This window comes from Bubalus kerabau, chromosome 6 (genome assembly GCF_029407905.1).
Source record: "Bubalus kerabau isolate K-KA32 ecotype Philippines breed swamp buffalo chromosome 6, PCC_UOA_SB_1v2, whole genome shotgun sequence".
Lineage (NCBI taxonomy): Eukaryota > Metazoa > Chordata > Mammalia > Artiodactyla > Bovidae > Bubalus > Bubalus kerabau.
Window position 1 is genome coordinate 13,078,934 of NC_073629.1, and position 27,267 is coordinate 13,106,200.

General features: G+C 40.8%; 1 protein-coding gene across 1 annotated transcript; it reads left to right on the top strand.

Moving 5' to 3' along the window:
* Window positions 1-2,747: 2,747 nt before the first annotated feature.
* LOC129655994 (CD5 antigen-like) lies at window positions 2,748-26,680 on the top strand. Its single transcript, XM_055586790.1, has 5 exons — window positions 2,748-2,878; window positions 9,909-9,935; window positions 14,794-15,117; window positions 19,491-19,814; window positions 25,686-26,680. The coding sequence occupies exons 1-5, from the start codon at window positions 2,851-2,853 to the stop codon at window positions 25,703-25,705; spliced, it is 723 nt and encodes a 240-aa protein (XP_055442765.1). The 5' UTR covers window positions 2,748-2,850; the 3' UTR covers window positions 25,706-26,680.
* The last annotated feature ends 587 nt before the right edge of the window (window positions 26,681-27,267 follow it).

The window sequence follows — 27,267 nt, forward strand, 5'->3', positions numbered from 1 at the left end:
CTTTGCAACCCAGGGATTGAATGTACATCTCTTATGTTTCTGGCATTGGCAGGTGAGTTCTTTACCACTAGCACAACCTGGAAAGCCTTCTAAAATGCATATGGTCCTTCATTTTGTGTGTCTGTGTGTGTGTCCTTAGCATAATGTTCTTTCTGGCCAAAACAGCTTCCTTTTTCTTTCTTCATGCTCTTGACTCTGTTAATAAAATACTATAGTCTGGAAAAAACTTTCATCTTTATTTTTCTCTCCTTTTTTTTCACTTAATTTTCCATATGAGTTGGGGAGAAATATAACTCAGTCTTGAAGCTTGAGCTCTCTGGTGGATTTGTCTGCCCAAAGGATATATGAAGTCTTTTCTCCTTCATGTGTGATCAGTAGGGCACGTGTGACTCCTGAAGAATAAAGATAAATGTATAGGTTCTTGGATCCCAATTGCAACCTAATGTAGATTCCAGTAAAGCTAATATTCTGAGCCTTTTCTGAATTCTGTGTCTGTTACTGCATCATTTCAGAATCTGCAGAAGGTAGAATGTGAGTAATAAGCATTTACAAAGCTATTTATAACTTTTCATCATCCGGGTCCTACTAATACTTTTATATCATCTAGTGTTTTTAAAATTCAACATCAGTGTCTCCTGACATCTGACCACCACACAGTCTGTGATTCAGTCATTCCATAATAGTTCTTATTGCGTAAACAGGTAATGCTGTTTCATTTGTCTGCATATGGACAACAAAGTCTTTTCTCATTCTGATTCTCCATTCTATTTATTCTTTAATTCCTGTTCAACTGTCATCATCTCTCTGAAGTCTATTATTAGCTCCAAATAAAGGTGATCATTTCTTCAATTGTGTTCCCAAAGTTTCTTATACTTTCCTTTCTTATAGCTGTGTTTACATGCTATTGCAATTAGTTCAGTTCAGTTCATTCCCTCAGTTGTGTCTGACCCTCTGCAACCCCATGGATTGCAGCACACCAGTTTTCAGTGTCCATTACCAACTTCTGGAGCTTGCTCAAACTCATGTCCATTGAGTCAGTGATGACATCCAACCATCTCATCCTCTGTCATCCTCTTCTCCTCCTGCCTTCAATCTTTCCCAGCACCAGGGTTTTTTCCAATGAGTCAGCTCTTTGCATCAGGTGGCCAAAGTATTGGAGTTTCAGCTTCAGCATCAGTCCTTCCAATGAATATTCAGGACTGATTTCCTTCAGGATGTACCGGTTTGAACTTCTTCTTCTTTTTTTTTTTTTTTTAAATTTTATTTTATTTTTAAACTTTACAAAACTGCATTAGTCTTGCCAAACATCAAAATGAATCCGCCACAGGTATACATGTGTTCCCCATCCCAAGGGACTCTCAAGAGTCTTCTCTAGCACCACAGTTTTAAAGCATGAATTCTTTGGGACTCAGCCTTCTTTATGGTCCAACTCTCACATCTGTATATGACTACTGGAAAAACCATAGCTTTAACTATAAGAACCTTTGTTGACAAAGTGATGTCTCTGCTCTTCAATATGCTGTCTAGGTTTGTCACAGTTTTTCTTCCAAGGAGCAAGCGTCTTTTAATTTCATGGCTTCAGTCACCACCCACAGTGGTTTTGGAGCCCAAGAAAATAAAGTCTTTCACTGTTTTCACTGTTTTCCATCTATTTGTCATGAAGTGATGGGGCCAGATGCTATGATATTGGTTTTTTTTAAAGCTGTATTTCAAGCCAACTTTTTCACTCTTCTTGTTCACCCTCATCAAGAGGCTGTTTAGTTTTTTATTTCCACCATTATTATTATTGAAGTATAGTTGATTTACAATGTTGTGTTAGTTTCAACTGTATAGAAAGTGATTCAGTTAAAAACACACATATATTTTCAGATTCCTTTCCCTTATAGGTTATTACAAATATTGAATATACCCCCCTGTCCTATACTAACTGTTCCTTCTTGACCTGCATGCAAGATTCTCAGGAGACAGGTAAGGTGGTCTGGTACTCGCACTTCAGAATTTTCCAGTTTGTTGTGATCCACACAAAGGTTTTAGTGTAGTCAGTGAAGCAGAAGTAAATGTTTTTCTGGAACTCCCTGTCCACCATATCTTAGACTTAAGAACAACCTGATTTCATTACGACAAGAACCTGCTTCCATTCAGTTTCCAAAGATGGGCATAAACCAGGACAAGCACAGAAGAGCAGATCCATGTACTAGGCCCTCTAGTTAGCACTGGAGAAGCTGGTTTGAGAGAAATAAATCAAGCCATATTTGCAAAGATTGGCACCTTGACTCTGGATTGCCATCCTGACTCTGAATTATGGTGACTTCAAGGGCAACTTTGGAATTGTTCTATGATCTTTGGCCTCTATATTTTCCAGTTACTTCCATCTGGAAGGAAAGAATTGAAATTGGCTTATTAACCCCCACAAACCATACATGAGGGTCAAGCATTGCTTGATCTTCTAATGTGAAATGGCCCTTATTCTTGGTACTTGCCTTTCCTTATGGGAGTTGTTTTCCTTGTTTACATAGTGAGGGGACTAAAGCAAAGCTCCATGGAGCTGGGATTACAGCAGAACCAAAGCATACAGCTTTGGATGTTTTGTTTGTTTGTTTTCTTTTGTTTTCATCACCTTTCTGCCAATTCCGGCCACCTCCCTTCCTCTGGGGCATGCTGAATTCAGCAACTCCAGCTCTGTCAGTCCTGACCTTTGAGCCCATTGATTTTTGGTTGACTGATATAGGCTCTGGTACAGACAGGACCTTTCCCTCCTCACAGCACACTTGCAACCAAAGCTGCATACTCCTGTTGTGGGGCCTCCTTCCAGCCTCACATTTCAGGTCACTATCTTCAGCCATCTGGGACATGGTTCTGTTTTTCTTCTTGATCTTTGGTGAGTATTTCTGCTCCTTTAGGTCCAGGCTTCAGAGTACTCTGGAACTTTGATTGGGGGAAGCCTTTCCTTGCCCATCTGGTACAGATCTAAGTGTCTTTCAAGGAAAGTCTCTACTCTCCTTTCTCTACATCTGATAATTATTCCAAAGCCACTTGATCTATACTCAATTCATAATCCACCTTGATTACCAGAAAACTTTCTATTTCCCTATATTCACATGATCAATTCAGTAATAATTTATACTATAGCTTTTTCACACAAATTTTCCTAAATGCACTATTTATAAAAAAACAAATAAATGGACCATGGGTAACAGCAAGAAAAGGAAGTAGAACTGCAGAACAAACACCTTTCTTTGATCATATTGATTCCTCTCAAATCATGTGTTTCCCTAGTTTTTTCCCAGTTTCTTATTGCTCAGATTAATTTAAAGTCAATTGAGATTTTGGAATCAAAGAGATCTGGATTTCAATCTTTGCTCTTTGATTTCTTAGCTGTCTGAATTTTAAAGTTACCACATCCCTCCAAAATCTCATTCTCATATCTATGAGGTAATGTTATGTTCCTCAGAGGTTTGTTAGGAGCCTTTCCACAAGATAAAAGAGCCTGCTAGGTCCCTTCCCTAATCAGTCACATCCATTTTAATTTTCCTGATGATCCAGTATACCACTGAAACCTACTGGCCTCTCAGTTGGGCATTTGTGTGTTTTATGCACAGTGCTGGTCACAGTCCTAAATGCCCATACACCCCTTATGTTACCTAACAGATAGTCCCCCACCTCCTGTTGTGAAGTTACTATTGAATCTCTTAGGCTTATCTTCAGTTGCACCTCCTTCATGAAGTCTTTCTGATCTGTGATACTCATGGTGATCAACCCCACTACAGAGTTCTCAAGTCACCTTTGGGCTCGGTCACTTTCACACCTATCAGGCTCATCACATTCAGTTTCCTTTGCATATATACATACTTTGTGTTCTTTATTAGACTTGTAGAGTGTTATGCATGATATAACCTTGAGTTTTAGGCAATTGCAGACAAAGTCTTTTTGAATCATGTTGTTATCAACCAATTATTTGCAAAGCAAATATTTGGAAGAAAATATTCCAGGATAAGTTAATGAAATACATGGATTTGCCTAAAAAGCTCTAGGCTGGAAGTCCAATGATATTAACTCCTTCAGTAAGATCCTATAAGATGGGGTGGTGTTGGGGGATGATGAGTTTTGAAGGTCAAAATACTGGGTTTCAGAGATCACTGATAGTCATAGCACTCTCTCTATAGCATTTGCTGTTGTTCAGTAGCTAAGTCATGTCTGTCTCTTTGTGACCCCCTGGACTGCAGCATGTCAGACTTCCCTGTCCTTCACCATCTCTCAAAGTTTGCATTAGGATGGAGCCTAATGAGTAGATGAGTCTGATTACAAAGAAACCTTGTAGGAAGAAACTCTGATCATTCAAAGATGTGCTGATACTTAAACCTAGAAGTTTGGGAATTAGCATAGAACTGCTTTTTGCATTCTTAACCAGGTTCAGCAAACTACAGCCTGCAAACTAAGAATGGATATTACATTTTTAAACTGTGGGAAAAGCCAATAGAATAATATTTTGTGGCACATGAGAATGACTTGAAATCTAAATTTAATTGTTCATGAATAAAGGTTTATTGGAACACAGTAATGCTTATTCATTTACATGTATATGGTTGTGTTGACAGAGCTGATAGGTTATAGCAGAGACTGTATAGCCCATGAAGCCTAAAATATTTGCTATCTGGCCTTTCACACAAAAGTTTGCTGACCATTGTCTAAATGCAGTGTCAGTGAACACAGAAAAATACTGCCATTTTCCTCTATGTGAAAGGTTGCTGCTATGAACCGTGAATGATGCTGGGATTCTTGGCCTCTGGAGGAGAGGCATTCAACCTGGGGCCAGTGATGAGGCTGGGTTGCCAGACCTTTTTGTGTAATCAAGTTTTATTAAAGTATAAAAGAAATAGAGAAAGCTTCTGACATAGACATCAGAAGGGGGCAGGAAGAATATCCCCTTGATAGTTTTGAGCAAGGAGTTGTATACCTATTATCAAGCTGCTAATTAGAGAGGAAAAAAAAAGCCTCAAAGCTGAGAGTGACACCAGGCCCTTCACCCACAACATGCATTTTGAGATAGCATTGACACAAGGTGAGTCATCCCGGGCCATAGAACAATTGACATTAATCTTGAAGAAAGGCAGATTTCCAAGCAAATACATAGTTTCATTAACATAGCTGAAGAGAACACTTCCATGAGTAAAACATACTGATGTGCTGAGCCATTATGTGTTCTGAGTCAGGCGAATCGACTTGAAGAAAGATAAATAAAGTAAATACATTAACATAGCTTAAGAAAAACATTTCCATAAGAAAAATGCATTGGTTAGCTCAGATTTGAGAAAAATTAAGTTTAGGTGGAACCAGGTATTGTCATGGCAACACAGAATTTTAAAAGAACCCTCTTTTTAATTTTGTATCAGTTCAGTTCAGTCACTCAGTTGTGTCCGACTCTTTGCGACCCCATGAATTGCAGCACGCCAGGCCTCCCTGTCCATCACCAACTCCCAGAGTTCACTCAGACTCATGTCCATCGAGTCAGTGATGCCATCCAGCCATCTCATCCTCTGTCGTCCCCTTTTCCTCCTGACCCCAATTCTTCCCAGCATCAGAGGCTTTTCCAGTGAGTCAACTCTTCTCATGAAGTGGCCAAAGTACTGGAGTTTCAGCTTTAGCATCATTCCTTCCAAAGAAATCCCAGGGCTGATCTCCTTTAGCATGGACTGGTTGGATCTCCTTGCAGTCCAAAAGACTCTGAAGAGTCTTCTCCAACACCACAGTTCAAAAGCATCAATTCTTCGGCGCTCAGCCTTCTTCACAGTCCAACTCTCACATGCATACATGACCACAGGAAAAACCATAGCCTTGACTAGACGAATCTTTGTTGGCAAAGTAATGTTTCTGCTTTTGAATATGCTCTCTAGGTTGGTTATAACTTTCCTTCCAAGGAGTAAGTGTCTTAATTTCATGGCTGCAGTCACCATTTGCAGTGATTTTGGAGCCCCCCCAAAATAAACTGTGATGCTGTTTCCACTGTTTCCCCGTCTATTTCCCATGAAGTGATGGGACCAGATGCCATGATCTTAGTTCTGAATTTTGAGCTTTAAGCCAACTTTTTCACTCTCCTCTTTCACTTTCATCAAGAGGCTTTTTAGTTCCTCTTCACTTTCTGCCATAAGAGTGGTGTCATCTGTATTTCTGAGGTTATTGATATTTCTCCCAGCAACCTTGATTCCAGCTTGGGCTTCTTCCAGCTCAGCATTTCTCATGATGTACTCTGCATAGAAGTTAAATAAGCAGGGTGACAATATACAGCCTTAATGTCCTCTTTTTCCTATTTGGAGCCAGTCTGTTGTTCCATGTCCAGTTCTAACTGTTGCTTCCTGACCTGCATATAGGTTTCTCAAGAGGCAGGTCAGGTGGTCTGGTATTCCCATCTCTTTCAGAATTTCCCAGTTTCTTGTGATCCACACAGTCAAAGGCTTTGGCATAGTTAATAAAGCAGAAATGTATGTTTTTCTGGAACTCTCTTGCTTTTTCGATATCCAGCAGATGTTGACAATTTGATCTCTGGTTCCTCTGCCTTTTCTAAAATCAGCTTCAACATCTGAAAGTTCATGGTTCACGTATTGCTGAAGGCTGACTTGGAGAATTTTGAACATTACTTTACTAGCGTGTGAGATGAGTGCAATTGTGTGGTAGTTTGAGCATTCTTTGGCATTGCCTTTCTTTGGGATTGGAATGAACACTGACCTTTTCCAGTCCTGTGGCCACTGCTGAGTTTTCCAAATTTGCTGGCATATTGAGTGCAGCACTTTCACAGCATCATCTTTCAGGATTTGAAATAGCTCAACTGAAATTCCATCACCTCCACTAGCTTTGTTTGTAGTGAGGCTTTCTAAGGCCCACTTGACTTCACATTCCAGGATGTCTGGCTCTAGGTGAGTGATGATACCATTGTGATTATCTTGGTCATGAAGATCTTTTTTGTACAGTTCTTCTGTGTATTCTTGCCACTTCTTCTTAAAATCTTCTGCTTCTATTAGGTCCATACAATTTCTGTCCTTTATTGAGCCCATCTTTGCAAGAAATGTTTCCTTGGTATCTCTGATTTTCTTGAAGAGATCTCTAGTCTTTCCCATTCTGTTGTTTTCCTCTATTTCCTTGCATTGATCGCTGAGGAAGGCTTTCTTATCTCTTCTTGCTATTCTTTAGATTCAGATGCTTATATCTTTCCTTTTTTCCTTTGCTTTTCACTTCTCTTCTTTTCACAGCTATTTTTAAGGGCTCCTCAGACAGCCATTTGCTTTTTTGAATTTCTTTTCCATGGGGATGGTCTCAATCCCTGTGTCCTGTACAATGTCACGAACCTCCTTCCATAGTTCATCAGGCACTCTATCTATCAGATCTAGTCCCTTAAATCTATTTCTCACTTCCACTGTATAATCATAAGGGATTTGATTTAGGTCATACCTGAATGGTCTAGTGCTTTTCCCTACTTTCTTCAATTTAAGTCTGAATTTGGCAATAAGGAGCTCATGATCTGAGCCACAGTCAGCTTCAGGTCTTGTTTTTGCTGACTATATACAGCTTCTCCATCTTTGGCTGCAAAGAATATAATCAACCTGATTTCGGTGTTGACCATCTGGTGATGTCCATGTGTAGAGTCTTCTCTTGTGTTGTTGGAAGAGTGTGTTTGCTATGACCAGTGTGTTCTCTTGGAAAAACTCTATCAGCTTTTGCCCTGTTTCATTCCGTATTCCAAGGCCAAATTTACCTGTTACCCCAGGTGTGTCTTGACTTCCTACTTTTGCATTCCAGTCCCCTATGATGAAAAGGACATTTTTTGGGGGGTGTTAGTTCTAAAAAGGTCTTGTAGGTCTTCATAGAACCATTCAATTTCAGCTTCTTCAGCATTACTGGTTGGGGCATAGACTTGGATTACTGTGATATTGAATGGTTTGCCTTGGAAACGAACAGAGATCATTCTGTCATTTTTGAGATTGCATACAAGTATTGCATTTTGGACTATTTTGTTGACCATGGTGGCTAGAAGATTTGTTCTAAGTTATTCCTGCCCACAGTAGTAGATATAATGGTCATCTGAGTTAACTTCACCTATTCCAGTCCATTTTAGTTCGCTGATTCCTATAATGTTGACGTTCACTCTTGCCATCTCCCGTTTGACCACTTCCAATTTGCCTTGATTCATGGACCTGACATTCCAGGTTTCTATGCAATATTGCTCTTTACAGAACTGGACCTTGCTTCTATCACTAGTCACATCCACAACTGGGTATTGTTTTTGCTTTGGCTCCATCCCTTCATTCTTTCTGGAGTGATTTCCCCACTGATCTCTTGTAGCATATTGGGCACCTACTGATCTGGGGAGTTCCTCTTTCAGTATCCTATCATTTTGCTTTTCATACTGTTCATGGGGTTCTCGAGGCAAGAATACTGAAGTGGTTTGCCATTCCCTTCTCCAGTGGACCACATTCTGTCAGACCTCTCCACCATGACCTACCTGTCTTGGGTGGCCTCACTGGGCATGGCTTAGTTTCATTGAGTTAGAAAAGGCTGTGGTCCTAGTGTGATTAGATTGACTAGTTTTCTGTGATTATGGTTTCAGTGTGTCTGCCCTCTGATGCCCTCTTGCAACACCTACCATCTTACTTGGGTTTCTCTTACCTTGGACATGGGGTATCTCTTCATGGTTGCTCCAGCAAAGTGCAGCCTCTGCTCCTTACCTTGGATGAAGGGTATCTCCTCACTGCCACCCTTCCTGACCTTGAACGTGGAGTAGCTCCTCTAGGCCCTCCTGCGTCTGTGCAGCCACTGGTCCTTGGAAGCGGGGTTGCTCCTTTCGGCGGCCGCCCCTGACCTTGGGCGTGGAGAAGGAAAAAAAAAAAAAAATTGACACCTGTAGTTTGTTTCTTCCACTTGGAGACCCCTAGCCTTCCTGTCTGTTACCCTCTCATATGCTTTTCAAGACATCTTTATCCCCCTCAACCATGCATCTCTTGTGGAATCCAGAGTCGCAAAACATACCTCGGAGGAAACTCAAGACAGTGGAGTACAGTTTATTACGCCAGCGGGTCCAAGGGGAATAGTTCCCAACAAGGACCCTGATGTTTCTGAGAGGCCCAGTTTTATACCCCCGCCCCCACCCTGCTATGTGACTGGTTACATGTTAGCAACCTCTTTGTTGTATATGACTGAGTTTTACAACAAATAAGTCCTAGGAGAACAAACAATTAAGGTTAAGGGTGTGTGTGGGGGGGGCAATGATTATACATCAAGGAGGATATCTCCATGGTTAATCTAACCGGGGCAGGCTGACCTCAACTACAATCTCCGTTTGTCATCTGTAGGGAGGGAAGTCTCCAGCAGACCTGGTTTGCACTAGCAACAGTTTTCTCACTCTTGGGCAGGGTTCAGTCCCAGTTCACATCCAGTCTTTAAGATGGATGACAGGCTTCCAGATGGAGTCTCTCTTGCTTCTCTCACACTGGCCCCAACACATCTTCCCAGAAACCTCCAACATGTTTTCCTATTGGACTCAGATACTACATCACCACACTTCTAGTTTAGGTGGTCATCACCGGTCAATCTAATAGATTAAAATCGAAAATCAAATCTATCCATGCCTGGGGTAGAGCCAACATCAGATGGAAATGGAACATGATAGGTCTAGTTAGCCATGCAGAGTGGGTCTTTTTGGCTCTTAGTCAGCATCCTTGTGCTTTTATAGGCTGGTCATTCTAGGAGGAGAAGGAGGAGGTCTCAACAAGGTCTAACCTTGGAGGCTGTGTAATTACCTTTCTGTTTCACAAAGTTTAACAAAAGTTTACAGAGAGTTGTGTTTTTGAGCAAAGCTTTGGCAATTGACTACTTGATCTCATTCACTTCTCTCTCTCTTTCTCTATTTTTTATTTGCTCAGGCTTTTGCACTGGACCTGGACTTCTAGGTAAGATTTTTGGGGGTCCTAAGAGGGTGGACTTTCAGCTCTGGAGAGTGGAAATTTTGATTTCCTGGGGCCAGGGAGAGAGGCTATGGTTCAAAAGAGCACTAGTAGATTTTCTTTCTGGTTTCCCAACCCACCTACTCAGTCTTGTATGGGTAGTTTTGCACTTCCAAAACTTAGAGAAAATTTGAGTGGTTTAAACTGCAAAGGGATTCCTCTCCATTTGGCCTGTGTGAGCCAAGACGCTAGCCCAGCTGTAGCTCCATCATCTAACAAAACAGATGGCTTTCTTTCAGGCTCAGAAGACACCTCACCTCCTGGGAAATAAACTTTCTTCTGCCCTTCTATATTCTACTACTTCCTGGTCCCTCTGCCAACTTTAATGTTATCATTGAAGTAGAAATGCACCAGCCTCTGTGCACCTCATGGTTTCATCAGCAGAGTACAGGCTGGATTTCAGTGGCCACTGGCCACCTCTTCAAGGGGTCTTTCAGCAGAGCAAATGGTTCCACTGAGGAGAGAATGGGGAGGCACAAAGAAAATTAGTCTGTGGAAGAGGAAGCCTCTGATGGTCCAAAAATCAAGGGAACTGGTTGAGGATTTTGAGTTCCTTTGACATTATCTCTTCAGCCTATTCTTTGTCTTGATAGTAGAGGCTTTATGAGAGAGGGGCAGCTGTAAACTCTGCTATGAAGGTGGAGGATCTTACACCCTGCTGGATCAATTTGCTTCCTTAAAGATATGCTGCTTCTGGGCCCCAGTCCAATACACAGATGACCTGGTTTTTCTTCTCTGGCCTCCAGAGTTATGCCTTGCTGCAAGTGCCAGGAGACGGCTGCTCTCTTTATACCCAGAGAGGGAGGACCCACTCTGGGTCCTTGTCTCTCAAGCCCTCAGCTAATAAAGTAGGCTAAAACACTGTCTAGGACACAACTTCCCTGATGAGCTCCTTTGTTCTCTCTAGCTTTTAAATCTTCTCAGCCCTTCTTTTCCCTTTAGCTGCACTGCTTTGATACACAATCTCTTTCTCTCTCTTAAATACATTTCTTCTCTCCTACAATGTGATCTAGTCCTCTACTCCGTGGAAAGGAAAACTTATTTAAAACCAGAATTTGAGGGTTTCCCTGGTGGTCCAGCAGTTAAGATGCCATGCTTCCAATGCAGGGTGGTGGATTTGATCCCTGGTTGGGGAAGTAAGATCCCACATGCCATGTGGCATGGCCAAATAAAAAGTAACCCCCAAATTTTATAACTCAAAGTAAAATAAAATAGCCTGTGTATGATCCTGATATCTAATATTTGCTAGAGCATACAATAATGCCTATCCAAACTCTAATCTTAGTTACAATGATCCAGAAGTTATTCCAGATGGCTTTTCTTGAATTATATATATATGCCTTAAACTTCAGAGTGCAACAATGGGGACTTTTCTTAGTTTTTATCGTTCAATTTTAATTTTTGTCTCTCACTTCCAGTCCTCATGTCATTTCCCTCAAGAAAGTATAGATGAAGAGGAGAGAAACAAGAACAAATGAATAAACCAAATATAAACTTCTCAATGCAGTTTAAAATCAACCAGGTCAGACATCTTTCACCCAACTACTTCTGGGGTTGATGCCAAGTTCTAGGGAGTTTGTGCAGAGTTGAGACAAAGTAGGCAGTAGAAATTTGGGCCCTGAGAAATTGTATTTCATTTATACAGGTGTCTGAGTCATTCCATGTAGCCCATGTTGTCATATACTGTTCATTGTCTGATAGACCACTGGCAACAAATATAGATGTTGTCCCTCCAGGTACAACAGAGCTCTCCCTGGAGGCTTGGCAAACTTATATCTTCTTTATCACTATATCTCTCTGGAGCTGAGAGGACTTGATGGGATTGCTTCAAGCCTATTATATAGAATCTTCTTGAGGATAGCAGTGCTAGCTATCTTAATCATCATTGTTCTTTGTGTTCATAAAAAAGTACTTGGAATGTAGTATCCAGAAATTTCTTTCCTGATAAGCTCTTCCCTTGTCTCCCTACACAGTCCTCTATACTCCATGTCTAAGTCTTGGTTTCCTCAGAACTTATCTGGAGACTCTGTGAAGCCCATCTCCCAGTCCCAACACATAGAATCTTCTAGACCCAGTTTTAGGGCTCTGAGACTTCAAGGCTCTGACTCTTCCCTTACTCAGCACTCTCTGTATTTCTTCTGAGCTAGGTTCTTGGACATGGGAAAATGTCATGAGAAGGAGCAAGGATGGTTGGGAGTGGATCATGGATACTGAGAGAGAGAGTCAGGTTGTTTATCCCAAATTATATCTAGACATCTCCATGCTTTCAGTGCGGGGGGAATAGGTCCAATCTCTGGTCAAAGAGCCACAATCCCACAGTGGCTAGAATGAAAACCACATTACAGAAAGTTAATCAGGATGAAAAATCACAGGGTTATGTTATGTCCCAGATTAAGGGACAAGATAAAGCCCCAGAAAAACAACTAAATGAAGCAGAGATAGGCAACCTTCCAGTAAAAGAATTCAGAATAATGATAGTGAAGATAATGATAGTAAAGATCATAGGATCTCAGAAATAGGATGGAGAAGATGGAAGAGATGTTTACCAAAGACCTGTAAGACCTAAAAAACCAACAGAGATGAGCCATACACTAGAAGGAATCAGGAGCAGAATAACTGAGGCAGAAGAACAGATAAGTGACCTGGAGGACTGCATGGTGAAAATCGCTGCCACAGGACAGAATATAGAAAGAAGAATGGAAACAATGAAGACCAGACTAAGAGGCCTCTGGGACAACAGTAAACACACCAGCATTTGCATTATAGGGGTCCCAGAAGGAGAAGAGAGAGAGAAAGGACCCAAGAAAATATTCGAATAATAGATGAAAATTTCCCCAACATGGAAAAGAAATAGTTAAACAAGTCCAGGAAGTGCAGAGTCCCAGGCAGGATAAATTCAAGGAGGAACACACTGAGACACACACATAGTAATCAAACTGACAAACGTTAAAGACAAAGATAAGATATTAAAAGCAACAAGGGAAAAATGACAAATAACATATAAGGGAACTCCCATGAGGTTGTAAGCTGATTTCTCAACAGAAACTCTACAAGCCAGAAGAGAATGGTATGATATATTTAAAGTGAAGAAAGAAAAACCTGCAACCAAGAACACATTACCCGGCAAGACTCTCATTCAGATTTGATGGAGAAATCAAAAGCTTTCCAAACAAGCAAAAGTTAAGAGAGCTCAGCACCACCAAACCAGCTGTACACAAATGCTAAAGAAACTTCTCTAGGCAGGAAACACAAGAGAAGGAAAAGACATACACAAAATAAACCTAAAACAATTAAGAAAATGGTAACGGGATCATACATATGGAAAATTAACTTAAATGTAAATGAATTAAATACACCAACCGCAAGACTTAGACTGACTGGGTGGATGAGTACATGTGCACGTATGCACTTACACTTATCACAGCACTTTACGTAACTCCCCAAATTGTATGTAATTATTTTATATTGCTAGATTAATCATGTTTCCATAATGCCTTGCAATTGTAGTTATCTTTTATTTTTTGTCTGGCTATTGATTGTGAAGCTAATAAACATCTTTTACTATTGTGATCCTGTAACTGGTAGCCGCTTAATATCATTGGCCATTTTTCTGGTCAACAGAGAAATGAAAGAATTCCGTATCACTAAATCTACCATTGAATAGAAAAACCTGCAGTCACTTTTTAAAATCCAGATGCTTATTAGAATTATCCTGGAAGTTTTTGAAAAACGCAAATGCTGAGGGACTGCTTTTTATCTCCAAAGATCCGGATGTATTTCTAATGAGCCACCATGTTTAAAAACAACTGGATATATGATGACCTTTTACTTTTATCTGGTCTGTTTCAATTTTTCTATTTCATGTTCAGTGTTTCATTTAGTTTATGTTTTCCAGTTTCTCAGTCTTTTTTTCTTTTTTGATGTTCTCTCTCAAGCCTTCAACAAGCATAGTAGAAAACCTTTTGTATATATATATATATATATATATATATATATATATATAGTATAATATATATATTTTAGAAAATATATGATTATTTTGCCTAGATAAAACACTTATGACATTTTGCCTTCACTTGTTTGACCTAGTATGAATAGAATGCTAGATTTCTAATTTGTATTCACTCAAAACCTTGACTTAGTTCCACATATTTTGGCCTCTAGGATTACTGCTGGTAATCGAGAAAGTTTATTATCTTAGATTAAAAAACAACTGAATCAGGCTTGAAAGTTCTAATCCAATTCTGAGAATTAAAGGAATACTATGATGTTAAGAAAACCCAAACAAAGAGGGAGCTAACTTGTGATACAGTATTATTAACTGAAATGCAGATTTTGTTCAAATTTCAGACAAAAATGCATGTATATATGCTATACTTTGTATGGCTGGAAGGGAATTACAAGAGAAACTAAAATTTTATGAAACGTATTTATTGACATGATCATTAGAGCATGGTGCATCTTAATTCCTGTTAGAAAACATACTTTTGAAATAATCATATGAAGCACTTATCTGTACCAAATCCAAAGGTAGGGATATTAAGCCTGTTTTTCCAAGTTTGACCAATGCCCAAGTAAAAGTACAGTTTAAATTATAATAATAATAAAAGAGTGTAGCAGAACCAGAACTCAGAGATGGAGTCCTGGAGCTCCTCTTCCTTGTCTTCCCTTTTGGCCCTTACTTTCTCACCCTTGAGTTCTCCACATCCTGACAGTGGTAGAAGAATTCCAAGAAGACTGCATATATGCCTGAGTACTCTCTGGGCCACTCCTAATCTCCAGCCAATATCTCATTTCTTTGCAGAGTCTTCTCCCAAAGTGCGACTGGTGAGAGGTCCCCATCGCTGTGAAGGGCGGGTGGAAGTGGAACGGAATGGAGAGTGGGGCACTGTGTGTGATGACGGCTGGAACATGAAAGACGTGGAAGTGGTGTGCCGGGAGCTGGGCTGTGGAGCAGCCAAGGGGATACCCAGTGGTAATTTGTATAAGCCACTGGCAGATGAAAAACAAAAAATCTTCATCCAAGACGTCAACTGCAATGGGACGGAAGATGAGTTGATTGAATGTGACCAGCTGGAAGACGTTTTTGATTGCTCCCACAGCGAGGATGCAGGGGCAATATGTGAGAGTGAGTATGGCAGGACTCAAAGACTGTATGCCAACTGCCCATACCCCGCATGACCACTCTTTGTCCTCTTTATCTTTATTCTCCACCATGAACTAATGGTTAACTGATTCCTTGTCTTTCACTTCTCACCCTTTCTCAACTGTGGACCCTGGAGACAAACATATCCTCATCTAGAACTGTTAGTCCTCCTTGGTTGAGCAGTGGCACTAGTGATAAAGAACCCACCTGCCAATGCAGAGACTTAAAGAGACGTGGGTTCAATCCCTGGGTGGGGAAGATCCCCTGGAGTAGGGCACAGCAACCCACTCCAGTGTTCTTGCCTGGAGAATCCAATGGACAGAGGAATCTGGCAGGCTACAGTGCATAGGGTCACACAGAGTCGGACATGACTGAAGCAACTTAGCAAGCACACTTGGTTGAACCAATGATTTTGTCTTACTTTCAATCTTAGTTTTTCTTAGTTTCAATATATCCAAGAATCTGATTCTCTTCTTCATACACACAAACATGCACAGATCTAATAACCACTAAACATTTGTATCGAAAGCTCAGATGAAATTATGGGGAAGAAATGAGCTTCCAAAATATAATGTAATTTTATCAGTTCTCAAGGAGTCTATCATCTAGTTAGGTAGACAGGAGATGCTCATAGGAAACCAACATACAACAACTGTGTATATGTATATATGCATGAGTGCATGCTCAGTCGCTTCAGTTGTGTCTGACTCTTTGTGACCCTATGGACTGTAGTCTGCCAATCTCCTGTGTCCATGGGATGCTCCATGCAAGAATACTGGAGTAGGTTGCTGTGCCCTCCTCCAGGGGATCTTTTCCACCCAGAGATTGAACCCAGGTGGATTCTGTACCCACTGAGCCACCTGGAAAGCCTATATCTATACACATATTCATATACAACATTATATATAGATTATATATATATATATATATATATATATACACACTAGTTCCTTAGCCAAATCACAGTCTAATGGAAAAGGAGATAAACACACAGAAAATTATTAATGCATAGAAAGCAAACATATGACAGGAATACAACAACAACATATATATATATATCTAGGCAGTAGAATTTGGGTCCTGAAAAATTGTATTTCATTAATATAGGTATCTGAGTCATCCCATGTAGCCCATGTTGTCATATAGTGTTCATAGTCTGATAGACCACAGGCCAAGTGTCCAAATGTTGTCCCTTCAGGTATAACACAGCTCTCCCTGGAGGCTTGGCAAACTTAGATCTTGTTTATCACTATGTCTCTCTGGGGCTGAGAGGACTTGATGGGATTGCTTCAAGCCTATTAAATAGAATCTTCTTGAGGACAGCAATGCCAGCTATCTTGATCATCACTGTTCTCTGTGTTCATAATGCAGTACTTGGCATGTAGTGTCCAGAAATTTGATTCCTGATAAGCTCTTCCCTTGTCTCCCTACACAGTCCTCTATACTCCATGAATAAGTCTTGGTATCCTCAGAACTTATCTGGAGACTCTGTAAAGCCCATCTCCCAGTCCCAACACTTAGAATCTTCTAGACCCAGTTTTAGGGCTCTGAGACTGCGAGGCACTGACTCTTCCCTTACTCAGCACTCTCTGTATTTCTTCTGAGCTAGGTTCTTGGACATGGGAAAATGTCATGGGAAGGAGCAAGGTTGGTTGGGAGTGGATCATGGATACTGAGAGAGAGAGTCCAGTTGTTTAGCCCAAATTATATCTAGACATCTCCATGCTTTCAGTGCGGGGGGAATAGGTCCATTCTCTGGGCCAAGAGCCACAATCCCACAGTGGCTAGAATGAAAACCACATTACAGAAAGTTAATCAGGATGAAAAATCACAGGGTTATGTTATGTCCCAGATTAAGGGACAAGATAAAGCCCCAGAAAAACAACTAAATGAAGCAGAGATAGGCAACCTTCCAGTAAAAGAATTCAGAATAATGTTAGTGAAGATAATGATAGTAAAGATCATAGGATCTCAGAAATAGGATGGAGAAGATGGAAGAGATGTTTACCAAAGACCTGTAAGAACTAAAAAACCAACAGAGATGAACCATACACTAGAAGGAATCAGGAGCAGAATAACTGAGGCAGAAGAACAGATAAGTGACCTGGAGGACTGCATGGTGAAAATCGCTGCCACAGGACAGAATATAGAAAGAAGAATGGAAACAATGAAGACCAGACTAAGAGGCCTCTGGGACAACAGTAAACACGCCAGCATTTGCATTATAGGGGTCCCAGAAGGAGAAGAGAGAGAGAAAGGACCCAAGAAAATATTCGAATAATAGATGAAAATTTCCCCAACATGGAAAAGAAATAGTTAAACAAGTCCAGGAAGTGCAGAGTCCCAGGCAGGATAAATTCAAGGAGGAACACACTGAGACACACACACAGTAATCAAACTGACAAACGTTAAAGACAAAGATAAAATATTAAAAGCAACAAGGGAAAAATGACAAATAACATATAAGGGAACTCCCATGAGGTTGTAAGCTGATTTCTCAACAGAAACTCTACAAGCCAGAAGAGAATGGTATGATATATTTAAAGTGAAGAAAGAAAAACCTGCAACCAAGAACGCATTACCCAGCAAGACTCCCATTCAGATTTGATGGAGAAATCGAAAGCTTTCCAAACAAGCAAAAGTTAAGAGAGCTCAGCACCACCAAACCAGCTTTACACAAATGCTAAAGAAACTTCCCTAGGCAGGAAACACAAGAGAAGGAAAAGACATACACAAAATAAACCTAAAACAATTAAGAAAATGGTAATAGGATCATACATATGGAAAATTAACTTAAATGTAAATGAATTAAACACACCAACCACAAGACTTAGACTGACTGGGTGGATGAGTACATGTGCACGTATGCACTTACACTTATCACAGTACTCTACTTAACTCCCCAAATTGTATGTAAGTATTTTATGTTGCTAGGTTAATCATGTTACCACTATGGCTTGCAATTGTCGTTATCTTTTATTTTTTGTCTGGCTATTGATTGTGAAACTAATAAACATCTTTTACTATTGTGATCATGTAACTGGTAGCCGCTTAATACCATTGGCCATTTTTCTGGTCAACAGAGAAATGAAAGAATTCCGTATCACTAAAACTACCGTTTAATAGAAAAACCTGGAGTCACTTTTCAAAATCCAGATGCATATTAGAATTATCTTGGAAATTTTTGAAAAGTGCAGATGCTGAGGGACTGCTTTTTATTTCCAAAGATCCGGATGTATTTCTAATGAGCCACCATGTTTAAGAACAACTGGATATATGATGCCCTTTTACTTTTATCTGGTCTGTTTCAATTTTTCTATTTCATGTTCAGTGCTTCTTGTTTTAATTTTCATTTAGTTTATGTTTTCCAGTTTCTGTCTTTTTTTTTTTTTTTTTGATTTTCTCTCTCAAGCCTTCATCAAGCATAGTAGAAAATCTTTTGTGTGTATATGTATATATATATATATATATATATACACACACACAAAAGATTTTATATATATATATATATTTACATCTATCTATCTATATATATAGAGAGAGAGATTGTATAATACATATATTTTAGAAAACATATGATTTTTTGCTTAGCTAAAACACTTATTACATTTTGCCTTCACTTGTTTGACCTAATATGAACTGAATGCTAGGTTTTTAATTTATATTCACTCAAAACCTTGACTCAGTTCCACATATTTTGGCATCTAGGGTTACTGCTGGTAATCTAGAAAGTTTCTTATCTTAGATTTAAAAAAAACTGAATGAGGCGTGAAAGTTCTAATCCAGTTCTGAGAATATAAAGAATACTATGTTGTTAAGAAATCCAAACAAACGGGGTACTAACTTGTAATACAGTATTATTAACTGAAATACAGATTTTGTTCAAATTTCAGACAAAAATGCATGTATGTATGCTATACTTTAGCTGGAAGGGAATTACAAGACAAACTAAAATTTTATGCAACGTATTTATTGATATGATCATTATAGCATGGTGCATCTTAATTCCTGTTAGAAAGTATACTTTTGAAATAGTCATATGAAGCACTTGTTTGTACCAAATCCAAAGGTAGGGATATTAAGCCTGTTTTTCGAAGTTTCTCCAAAGGCCAAGTAAAATTACAGATTAAATTGTAATAATAATAATAATAATAATAATACAAGAGTGTAGCAGAACCAGAACTCAGAGATGGAGTCCTGGAGCTCCTCTTCCTTGTCTTCCCTTTTGGCCCTTACTTTCTCACCCTTGAGTTCTCCACATCCTGACAGTGGTAGAATTCCAAGAAGACTGCATACATGCCTGAGTACTCTCTGGGCCACTCCTAATCTCCAGCCAATATCTCATTTCTTTGCAGAGTCTTCTCCCAAAGTGCGACTGGTGAGAGGTCCCCATCGCTGTGAAGGGCGGGTGGAAGTGGAACGGAATGGAGAGTGGGGCACTGTGTGTGATGACGGCTGGAACATGAAAGACGTGGAAGTGGTGTGCCGGGAGCTGGGCTGTGGAGCAGCCAAGGGGATACCCAGTGGTAATTTGTATAAGCCACTGGCAGATGAAAAACAAAAAATCTTCATCCAAGACGTCAACTGCAATGGGACGGAAGATGAGTTGATTGAATGTGACCAGCTGGAAGACGTTTTTGATTGCTCCCACAGCGAGGATGCAGGGGCAATATGTGAGAGTGAGTATGGCAGAACTCAAAGACTATATGCCAACTGCCTATACCCGCATGATCACTCTTTGTCCTCTTTATTTTTATTCTCCACCATGAACTAGTGGTTAGCTGATTCCTTGTTCTTCACTTCTCACCCTTTCTCAACTGTGGACCCTGGAGACAAATATATCCTCATCTAGAACTGTTAGTCCTCCTTGGTTGAGCAGTGGCACTAGTGATAAAGAACCCACCTGCCAATGCAGAGACTTAAAGAGACGTGGGTTCAATCCCTGGGTGGGGAAGATCCCCTGGAGTAGGGCACAGCAACCCACTCCAGTATTCTTGCCTGGAGAATCCTCATGGACAGAGGAGCAGAGTCAAACAGGACTTAGTGACTAAGCTCAGTGCTCATGGATCAAATAACCGTGGCAAAGCTATTCAATTGTGCTGCTCATCAATTCTTTTGTTTTTAAAATGCAGCTAATGATACTTGCCTTTGTATATGAACATGCTTTAAACAGTATTAAGTGCTAGATTATTATAAAGTATTATATTGAATTCTATATAATAGGGGTAGGACATACAGTTCCACATACTTGTTGAAGTCTTCAATTAAAAAAAACAGCTACTAGAAAGCCCTTCATAAGTATTAGACTTTTATAAACTAGATGGGAAAGTAAAAGGTCTTAGTTAAGGAAACAGACCTGGGACACATGGATTGGAAACTAGAACAAGAGCTATTATCACAGAAATGCAGGCAGGTAGAGAGCTTCACAAGTGTTGATGGGATTTGAAGGTTCAAAGTCAGGAGGGGCAACCTTGTCTAAGGTAAGGAGCAGTGGCTGTGCTTTGTTGAAGCAGCTGTGAAGAGATGCCCCACGTCCAAGATAAGAGAAACACAAGTAGACGGTAGGTGTTGTGAGAGGGCATCAGAGGGCAGACACACTGAAACCACAATCACAGAAAACTAGCCAATCTGATCACATGGACCACAGCCTTGTCTAACTCAATGAAACTAAGCCATGCCGTGTGGGGCCACCCAAGAGAGATGGGTCATGGTGGACAGGTCTGACAAAATGTGGCCCACTGGAGTAAGGAATGGCAAACCACTTCAGTATTCTTGCTTTGAGAACGCCATGAACAGTATGAAAAGGCAAAATGATAGGATACTGGAAGAGGGACTCCCCAGATCCCAATATGTTACAAGGGATCAATGGGGAAATCACTTCAGAAAGAATGAAGGAATGGAGCCAAAGCAAAAATAATACCCAGTTGTGGATGTGACTGGTGATAGAAGCAAGGTCTGATGCTGTAAAGAGCAATATTGCATAGGAACCTGGAATGTCAGGTCCATGAATCAAGGCAAATTGGAAGTGGTCAAACAGGAGATGGCAAGAGTGAACTTCAGCATTCTAGGAATCAGGGAACTGAAGTGGACTGGAATGGGTGAATTTAACTCAGATGACCATTATATCTACTACTGTGGGCAGGAATCCCTAAGAAGAAATGGTGTAGCCATCATGGTCAACAAAAGAGTCTGAAATGCAGTACTTGGATGCAATCTCAAAAATGACAGTATGATTGTTTCCAAGCCAAACCATTCAATATCATGGTGATCCAAGCCTATGCCCCAACCAGTAATGCTTAAGAAGCTGAAGTTGAACAGTTCTATGGAGACCTATAAGACCTTTTAGAACTAACACCCAAAAAAGATGTCCTTTTCATTACAGAGGACTGAAATGCAAAAGTAGGAAATCAAGAAACACCTGGAGTAACAGGCAAATTTGGCCTTGGAGTACAGAATGAAGCAGGGCAAAGGATAATAGAGTTTTGCCAAGAGAACTCACTGATGATAGCAAACACCCTCTTCCAACAACATAAGAGAAGACACCACAAATGGACATCATAGATGTTCAACACCGAAATCAGATTGATTATATTCTCTGCAGTCAAAGTTGGAGAAACTCTATACAGTCAGCAAAAACAAGACTGGGAGCTGACTGTGGCTCAGATCATGAACTCCTTATTGCCAAATTTAGATTTAAATTGAAGAAAGTAGGGAAAACCACTAGACCATTCAGGTATGACATAAATCAAATCCCTTATAATTATACAGTGGAAGTGAGAAATAGATTTAAAGGACTAGATCTGAAAGAGTGCCTGATGAACTATAGACAGAGGTTTGTGACATTGTACAGGAGACAGGGATCAAGACCATCCCCATGGAAAAGAAATGCAAAAAAGCAAAATGGCTGTCTGAGAGGGCCTTACAAATAGCTGTGAAAAGAAGAGAAGCAAAAAGCAAAGGAGAAAAGGAAAGATATTCTAATTTGAATGCAGAATTCCAAAGAATAGCAAGGAGAGATAAGAAAGCCTTCCTCACTGATCAATGCAAGGAAATAGAGGAAAACAACAGAATGGGAAAGACTAGAGATCTCTTCAAGAAAATTAGAGATACCAAGGAAACATTTCATGCAAAGATGGGCTCAATAAAGGACAGAAATGGTATGGACCTAACAGAAGCAGAAGTTATTAAGAAGAGGTGGCAAGAATACACAGAAGAACTATACAAAAAAGATCTTCATGACCCATAAAGTCACAATGGTGTGACCACTCACCTAGAGCCAGACATCCTGGAATGTGAAGTCAAGTGGGCCTGAGGAGGCAGCACTACAAACAAAGCTAGTGGAGGTGATGGAATTCCAGTTGAGCTATTTCAAATCCTGAAAGGTGATGCTGTGAAAGTACTGCACTCAATATGCCAGCAGATTTGGAAAACTCGGCAGTAGCCACAGGACTGGAAAAGGTCAGTTTTCATTCCAATCCCAAAGAAAGACAATGCAAAAGAATGCTCAAACTGCCCCACAATTGCACTCATCTCACACGCTAGTAAAGTAATGCTCAAAATTCTCCAAACCAGGCTTCAGGAATACGTGAACCATGAACTTCCAGATGTTCAATCTGGTTTTAGAAAAGGCAGAGGAACCAGAGATCAAATTGCCAACATCCGCTGGATCATTGAAAAAGCGAGAGAGTTCCAGAAAAACATCTATTTCTGCTTTATTGGCTATGCCAAAGCATTAGACTGTGTAGATCACAAGAAACTGTGGAAAATTCTGAAAGAGATGGGAATACCAGACCACCTGACCTGCCTCTTGAGAAACCTATATGCAGGTCAGGAAGCAACAATTAGAACTGGACATGGAACAACAGACTGGCTCCCAATGGGAAAAGGAGTATGTCAAGGCTGTATGTTGTCACCCTGCTTATTTAACTTCTATGCAGAGTACATCATGAGAAATGCTGGGCTGGAAGAAGCATAAGCTGGAATCAAGATTTCCAGAAGAAATATCAATAACCTCAGACATGCAGATGACATGACCTTTATAACAGAAAGTGAAGAGGAACTAAAAAGCCTCTTGATGAAAGTGAAAGAGGAGAGTGAAAAAGTTGGCTTGAAGCTCAACATTCAGAAAACTAAGATCATGGCATCTGGTCCCATCACTTCATGGGAAATAGATGGGGGAACATTGGAAACAGTGTCAGACTTTACATTTTTGGCTTCAAAATCATTGCAGATGGTGACTGCAGCCATGAAATTAAAAGATGCTTACTCTTTGGAAGGAAAGCTATGACCAACCTAGATAGCATATTAAAAAGCAGAGACATTACTTTGCCAACAAAGGTCCATCTAGTCAAGGCTATGGTTTTTCCAGTGGTCATGTATGCATGTGAGAGTTGAACTGTGAAGAAGGCTGAGCACCAAAGAATTGATGCTTTTGAACTCTGGTTTTGGAGAAGACTCTTGATAGTCCCTTGGACTGCATGGAGATCCAACCACTCCATCCTGAAGGAGATCAGTCCTGGGTGTTCATTGGAAGGACTGATGCTGAGGCTGAACCTCCAATACTTTGGCCACCTCATGTGAAGAGTTGACTAATTGGAAAAGACCCTAATGCTGAGAGGGATTGGGGGCAGGAAGAGAAGGGGACGGCAGAGGATGAGATGGCTGGATGGCATCACCGACTCGATGGACATGAATTTTGGTGAATTCCAGGAGCTGGTGATGGACAGGGAGGCCTGGCGTGCTGCAATTCATGGGGTCGAAAAGAGTCGGACACGACTGAGCGACTGAATTGAACTGAACTGAACTGTAGACGATTTTTTTTCTTCTTTCCATGCCCCACTCCATGCCCTGACTCGGCAGAACCCTTAAATAGAGGCTGGTAAATGGAGACACCAGCTGCTCTGGGTGACTGGGGTGCTGCACAGGGGCATATGGGGCTCTGTGATGATGGCTGGGGGACAAAGGAGGAGCACGTGGTGTGCGGGCAACTGGGCTGTGAAAGCCAATCTTTGTTTCTGTCAAAGCACGGAGATAGTTTGTCCCTGGAGACGGGCATATCAGGCTAGATGATGTCCATTGCAAAAGGCAAGAGTAGTCCCTGGAGCAGTGTCAGCATAGGTTCTGGGGGGCATCATGACTGCAACCACAAGGAAGATGTGGTCGTATTCTGCTTGGGTAAGCCTTGTAGAATGGGCAGTCCCCATGGGGACTGGCATGGACAAAGGTGAAGAAGCTGGTGGTGGGGTGTGAACTCTGAGGGTAAGGTTATTCTACTGGTGCTGCACAGCTGCCCGTAATAGTCACCTACTTTATGTTACTTCAAGGAATTATTGAGAATCCTAGTCGTGGATAGAACGATAATAATAGTTTAAAATCCCATACAGTTATTGAGTGTGAGAACAAAAGAGGTTTTGAAAATTATTGAATTGACACCTTTTTTAAATCTGAAGAGAGTAAGAGTCAGAGAAAAGAAGCAACTTTCCAAAATCATAAAAATTGTTTTCAAATGATGGAGCAGAACTAAAATGATCAGTCTTGGCTCAGCTCAGGATTAGTTGACTTAGAGGACCCCAGGTCTCAAACTGTAAATTAATACTGTAGGAGATGGTCCCACCTCCGTCTACCTATTGTCACTACCCAGATTTTAAATTAATCTGTGGGAATGGGGCTAGGGGAGGGGGCTCTTTGTGAATATCCATGAAAGTGTCTTTTCAGAGAAGCCAGGATTCCAGCTGTAAATTGTAGACCTCACTCTATTGTTGGGCTTCCCTTGTGGCTCAGCTGGTAAAGAATCTGCCTGCAATGTGGGAGACCTGGGTTTCATCCCTGGGATGGGAAGATTCCCTGGAGAAGGGAAAGGCTACCCACTCCAGTATTCTGGCCTATGCAATTCTATGGACAGTATAGTCCATGGGGTCTCAAAGAGTTGGACACCACTGAGCGACTTTAACTTTCACTTCACAGCAGAGTAAAGGCAGAAAACTTGTCCCCATATGAGTCAGGAAATGCTAAGCCTAGCCCTTGGGTGGCTGACTCAAGAGAGTCACAACTCCGAAGCCCAGCTTTGTAATAGTGTGGGATGTGGCATGCAGGGCTGCCTGGTTACATACTCAGGGAATTGTGTAAGAGCTGAGAGATGATCAAAAATATGAAGAGCAGCTAGTGCCCAGAAAAGGAGGGCTTTAGTGATGGAAGACTAGTGTTTGAGTCTTGAGCCTGCCATTCTGAGGCTAGTTAATCTTAGCTAGTCAAAAGGAGATACTTGTTCCATTTCTCTCAAAGAGCTTTGTGACTGTGGAGGGTGAGAAGTGCTAATATAAGTGAATATGGTTTGTGACTCACATGGGAGCTGGTTGAATACATCTGGGGTACTGAACTAGATTCTGACGTGGTTCACATCAGTGTGAGATAGGTATGTGATTAGGATCTGGGAGGGTCTCCCTTTCCTATTCTGGGAACCAGTCTTCTTTCTTGACCTCTTTGGGCTTGAATGAAATAATCCCTTCTTGACATGTCCCCATCCTTACTGTATATTCTTCTTCTCTTTACAGAAGGGCAGCCTGACATTTGATGTTTGGCCTGACTCCGGCAGGGCCTGAGTGTCCTTTGCTTTCTCCTGGTCTCAAATGGCTTAGTGCAAGCGCTGGGCCTCCAGGCTCAGCTCTCACTCCCTCAGCCCCTCAGCAAGAATCTGAACACTCTGCTCTCAGAGCCAAGCACCCCCATCACCTCCTGGAGATATGAGTTGTTGAATTCTCTCTTGCCAAGGAAGATGACCTCCCAGTCACCTGCTCTTCACTGCTGACCCTCTGGCATTGATTCTGCCCCCTCCTTCCTCTTTTCAACCAGCCTGGGATCCCCAGGTCTGTTCCTTTGACCACTACAGGACATTTCTAAGACCAAACCTACATGTCTGTAAAGAACATGAAAGGAAGGAGACAACAAAAGGAACATTTGAAGGGGAATATGGGTAAATAATGAGATGAAACTTGAGGGAAAGCTCCTTGAATGCTTTTTCTCAAGCCTTCAACACTTTTTCTTAACCTTCAACAATTAACATCTCATTATTGTCCTGTTGTCTGATAAAAGCAGACACATTCTTTCAAGAGCAGAGCAGTATCCTGTAATCCTAGACCTTTTCATGACACTTGGAAAAGAAATATCACACCCTCTGAATGCCCATAATAAAATACCTTTGTTGACTATCCATATACAACTTGCCAACATGGTGTGCATTTAACAAGAAGAATCCCACAAATGTATTTTAATTTCCCCAGGAAAAATGTATGGACCTGAGACTAGAAGGGAAAGGAAGAGATGCAGAAAGAATTTGGGGGAATCCATCATTGTGCCTCATGCCAATCGGATGATATCATTTTGTCAACTCAGATTTTAGGGTCTGTAAGTCTGATGCAAGACAGAATGATACTAAGGAGAGAATCATGGCTTGGTTCTACAAACTGACAACTTCAGGCTCTGAGACTGAGTTGAGTACCTGTTATGTGTCTGCATTTATGCTTGCTAATAAAGTAGATGTTAAACAGTCTCAAGAGTTGCCTCTCTGTGTGGTATGCTCTTTCTACCCAAGGGGAAAGCAGGTGCGTCAGTTTTACAGGGGTGGCCTTTCAGGTAGGATTAGCTAGAAGAGAACCTGCTGGAAGGTGCAGTCATGTGTGTAATACAGCTCTCTCCTCTGGATGGAGAACTTTCTCCCTATTTCCTATCACAGGAAAAATAGAGAAACTTAGATTAACAAAAGAGAAGAAGATGACCTAATAGACACTTTGGTATCGATCATGTCTACTCAAAGAGATTTTGCCTCTGTTTGATCAGTTATCTCAGGTCTTCCTGATTTTCCTCACAGATTAGTATCATGTTCCCTAAACCATGTAATATCAATTGGGTTGGCCAAAAGTTCATTTGGGTTTTCCCATAACATCTTATGGACAAATCTGAATGAACTTTTTGACCAACCCAGCAGAATCTAGAGACCTGCTGAACTGCCTTGATTGAGTCATTGAAAAGCTCTTTTATCCTAAGTAGAGTAGAACAAGGTTGGAATTTCACAAAAGAAACTTTGATTTCCTTTTAATTTTACATTAAAATTTCTGTAGTAAAATTCTAGCCAGTAAG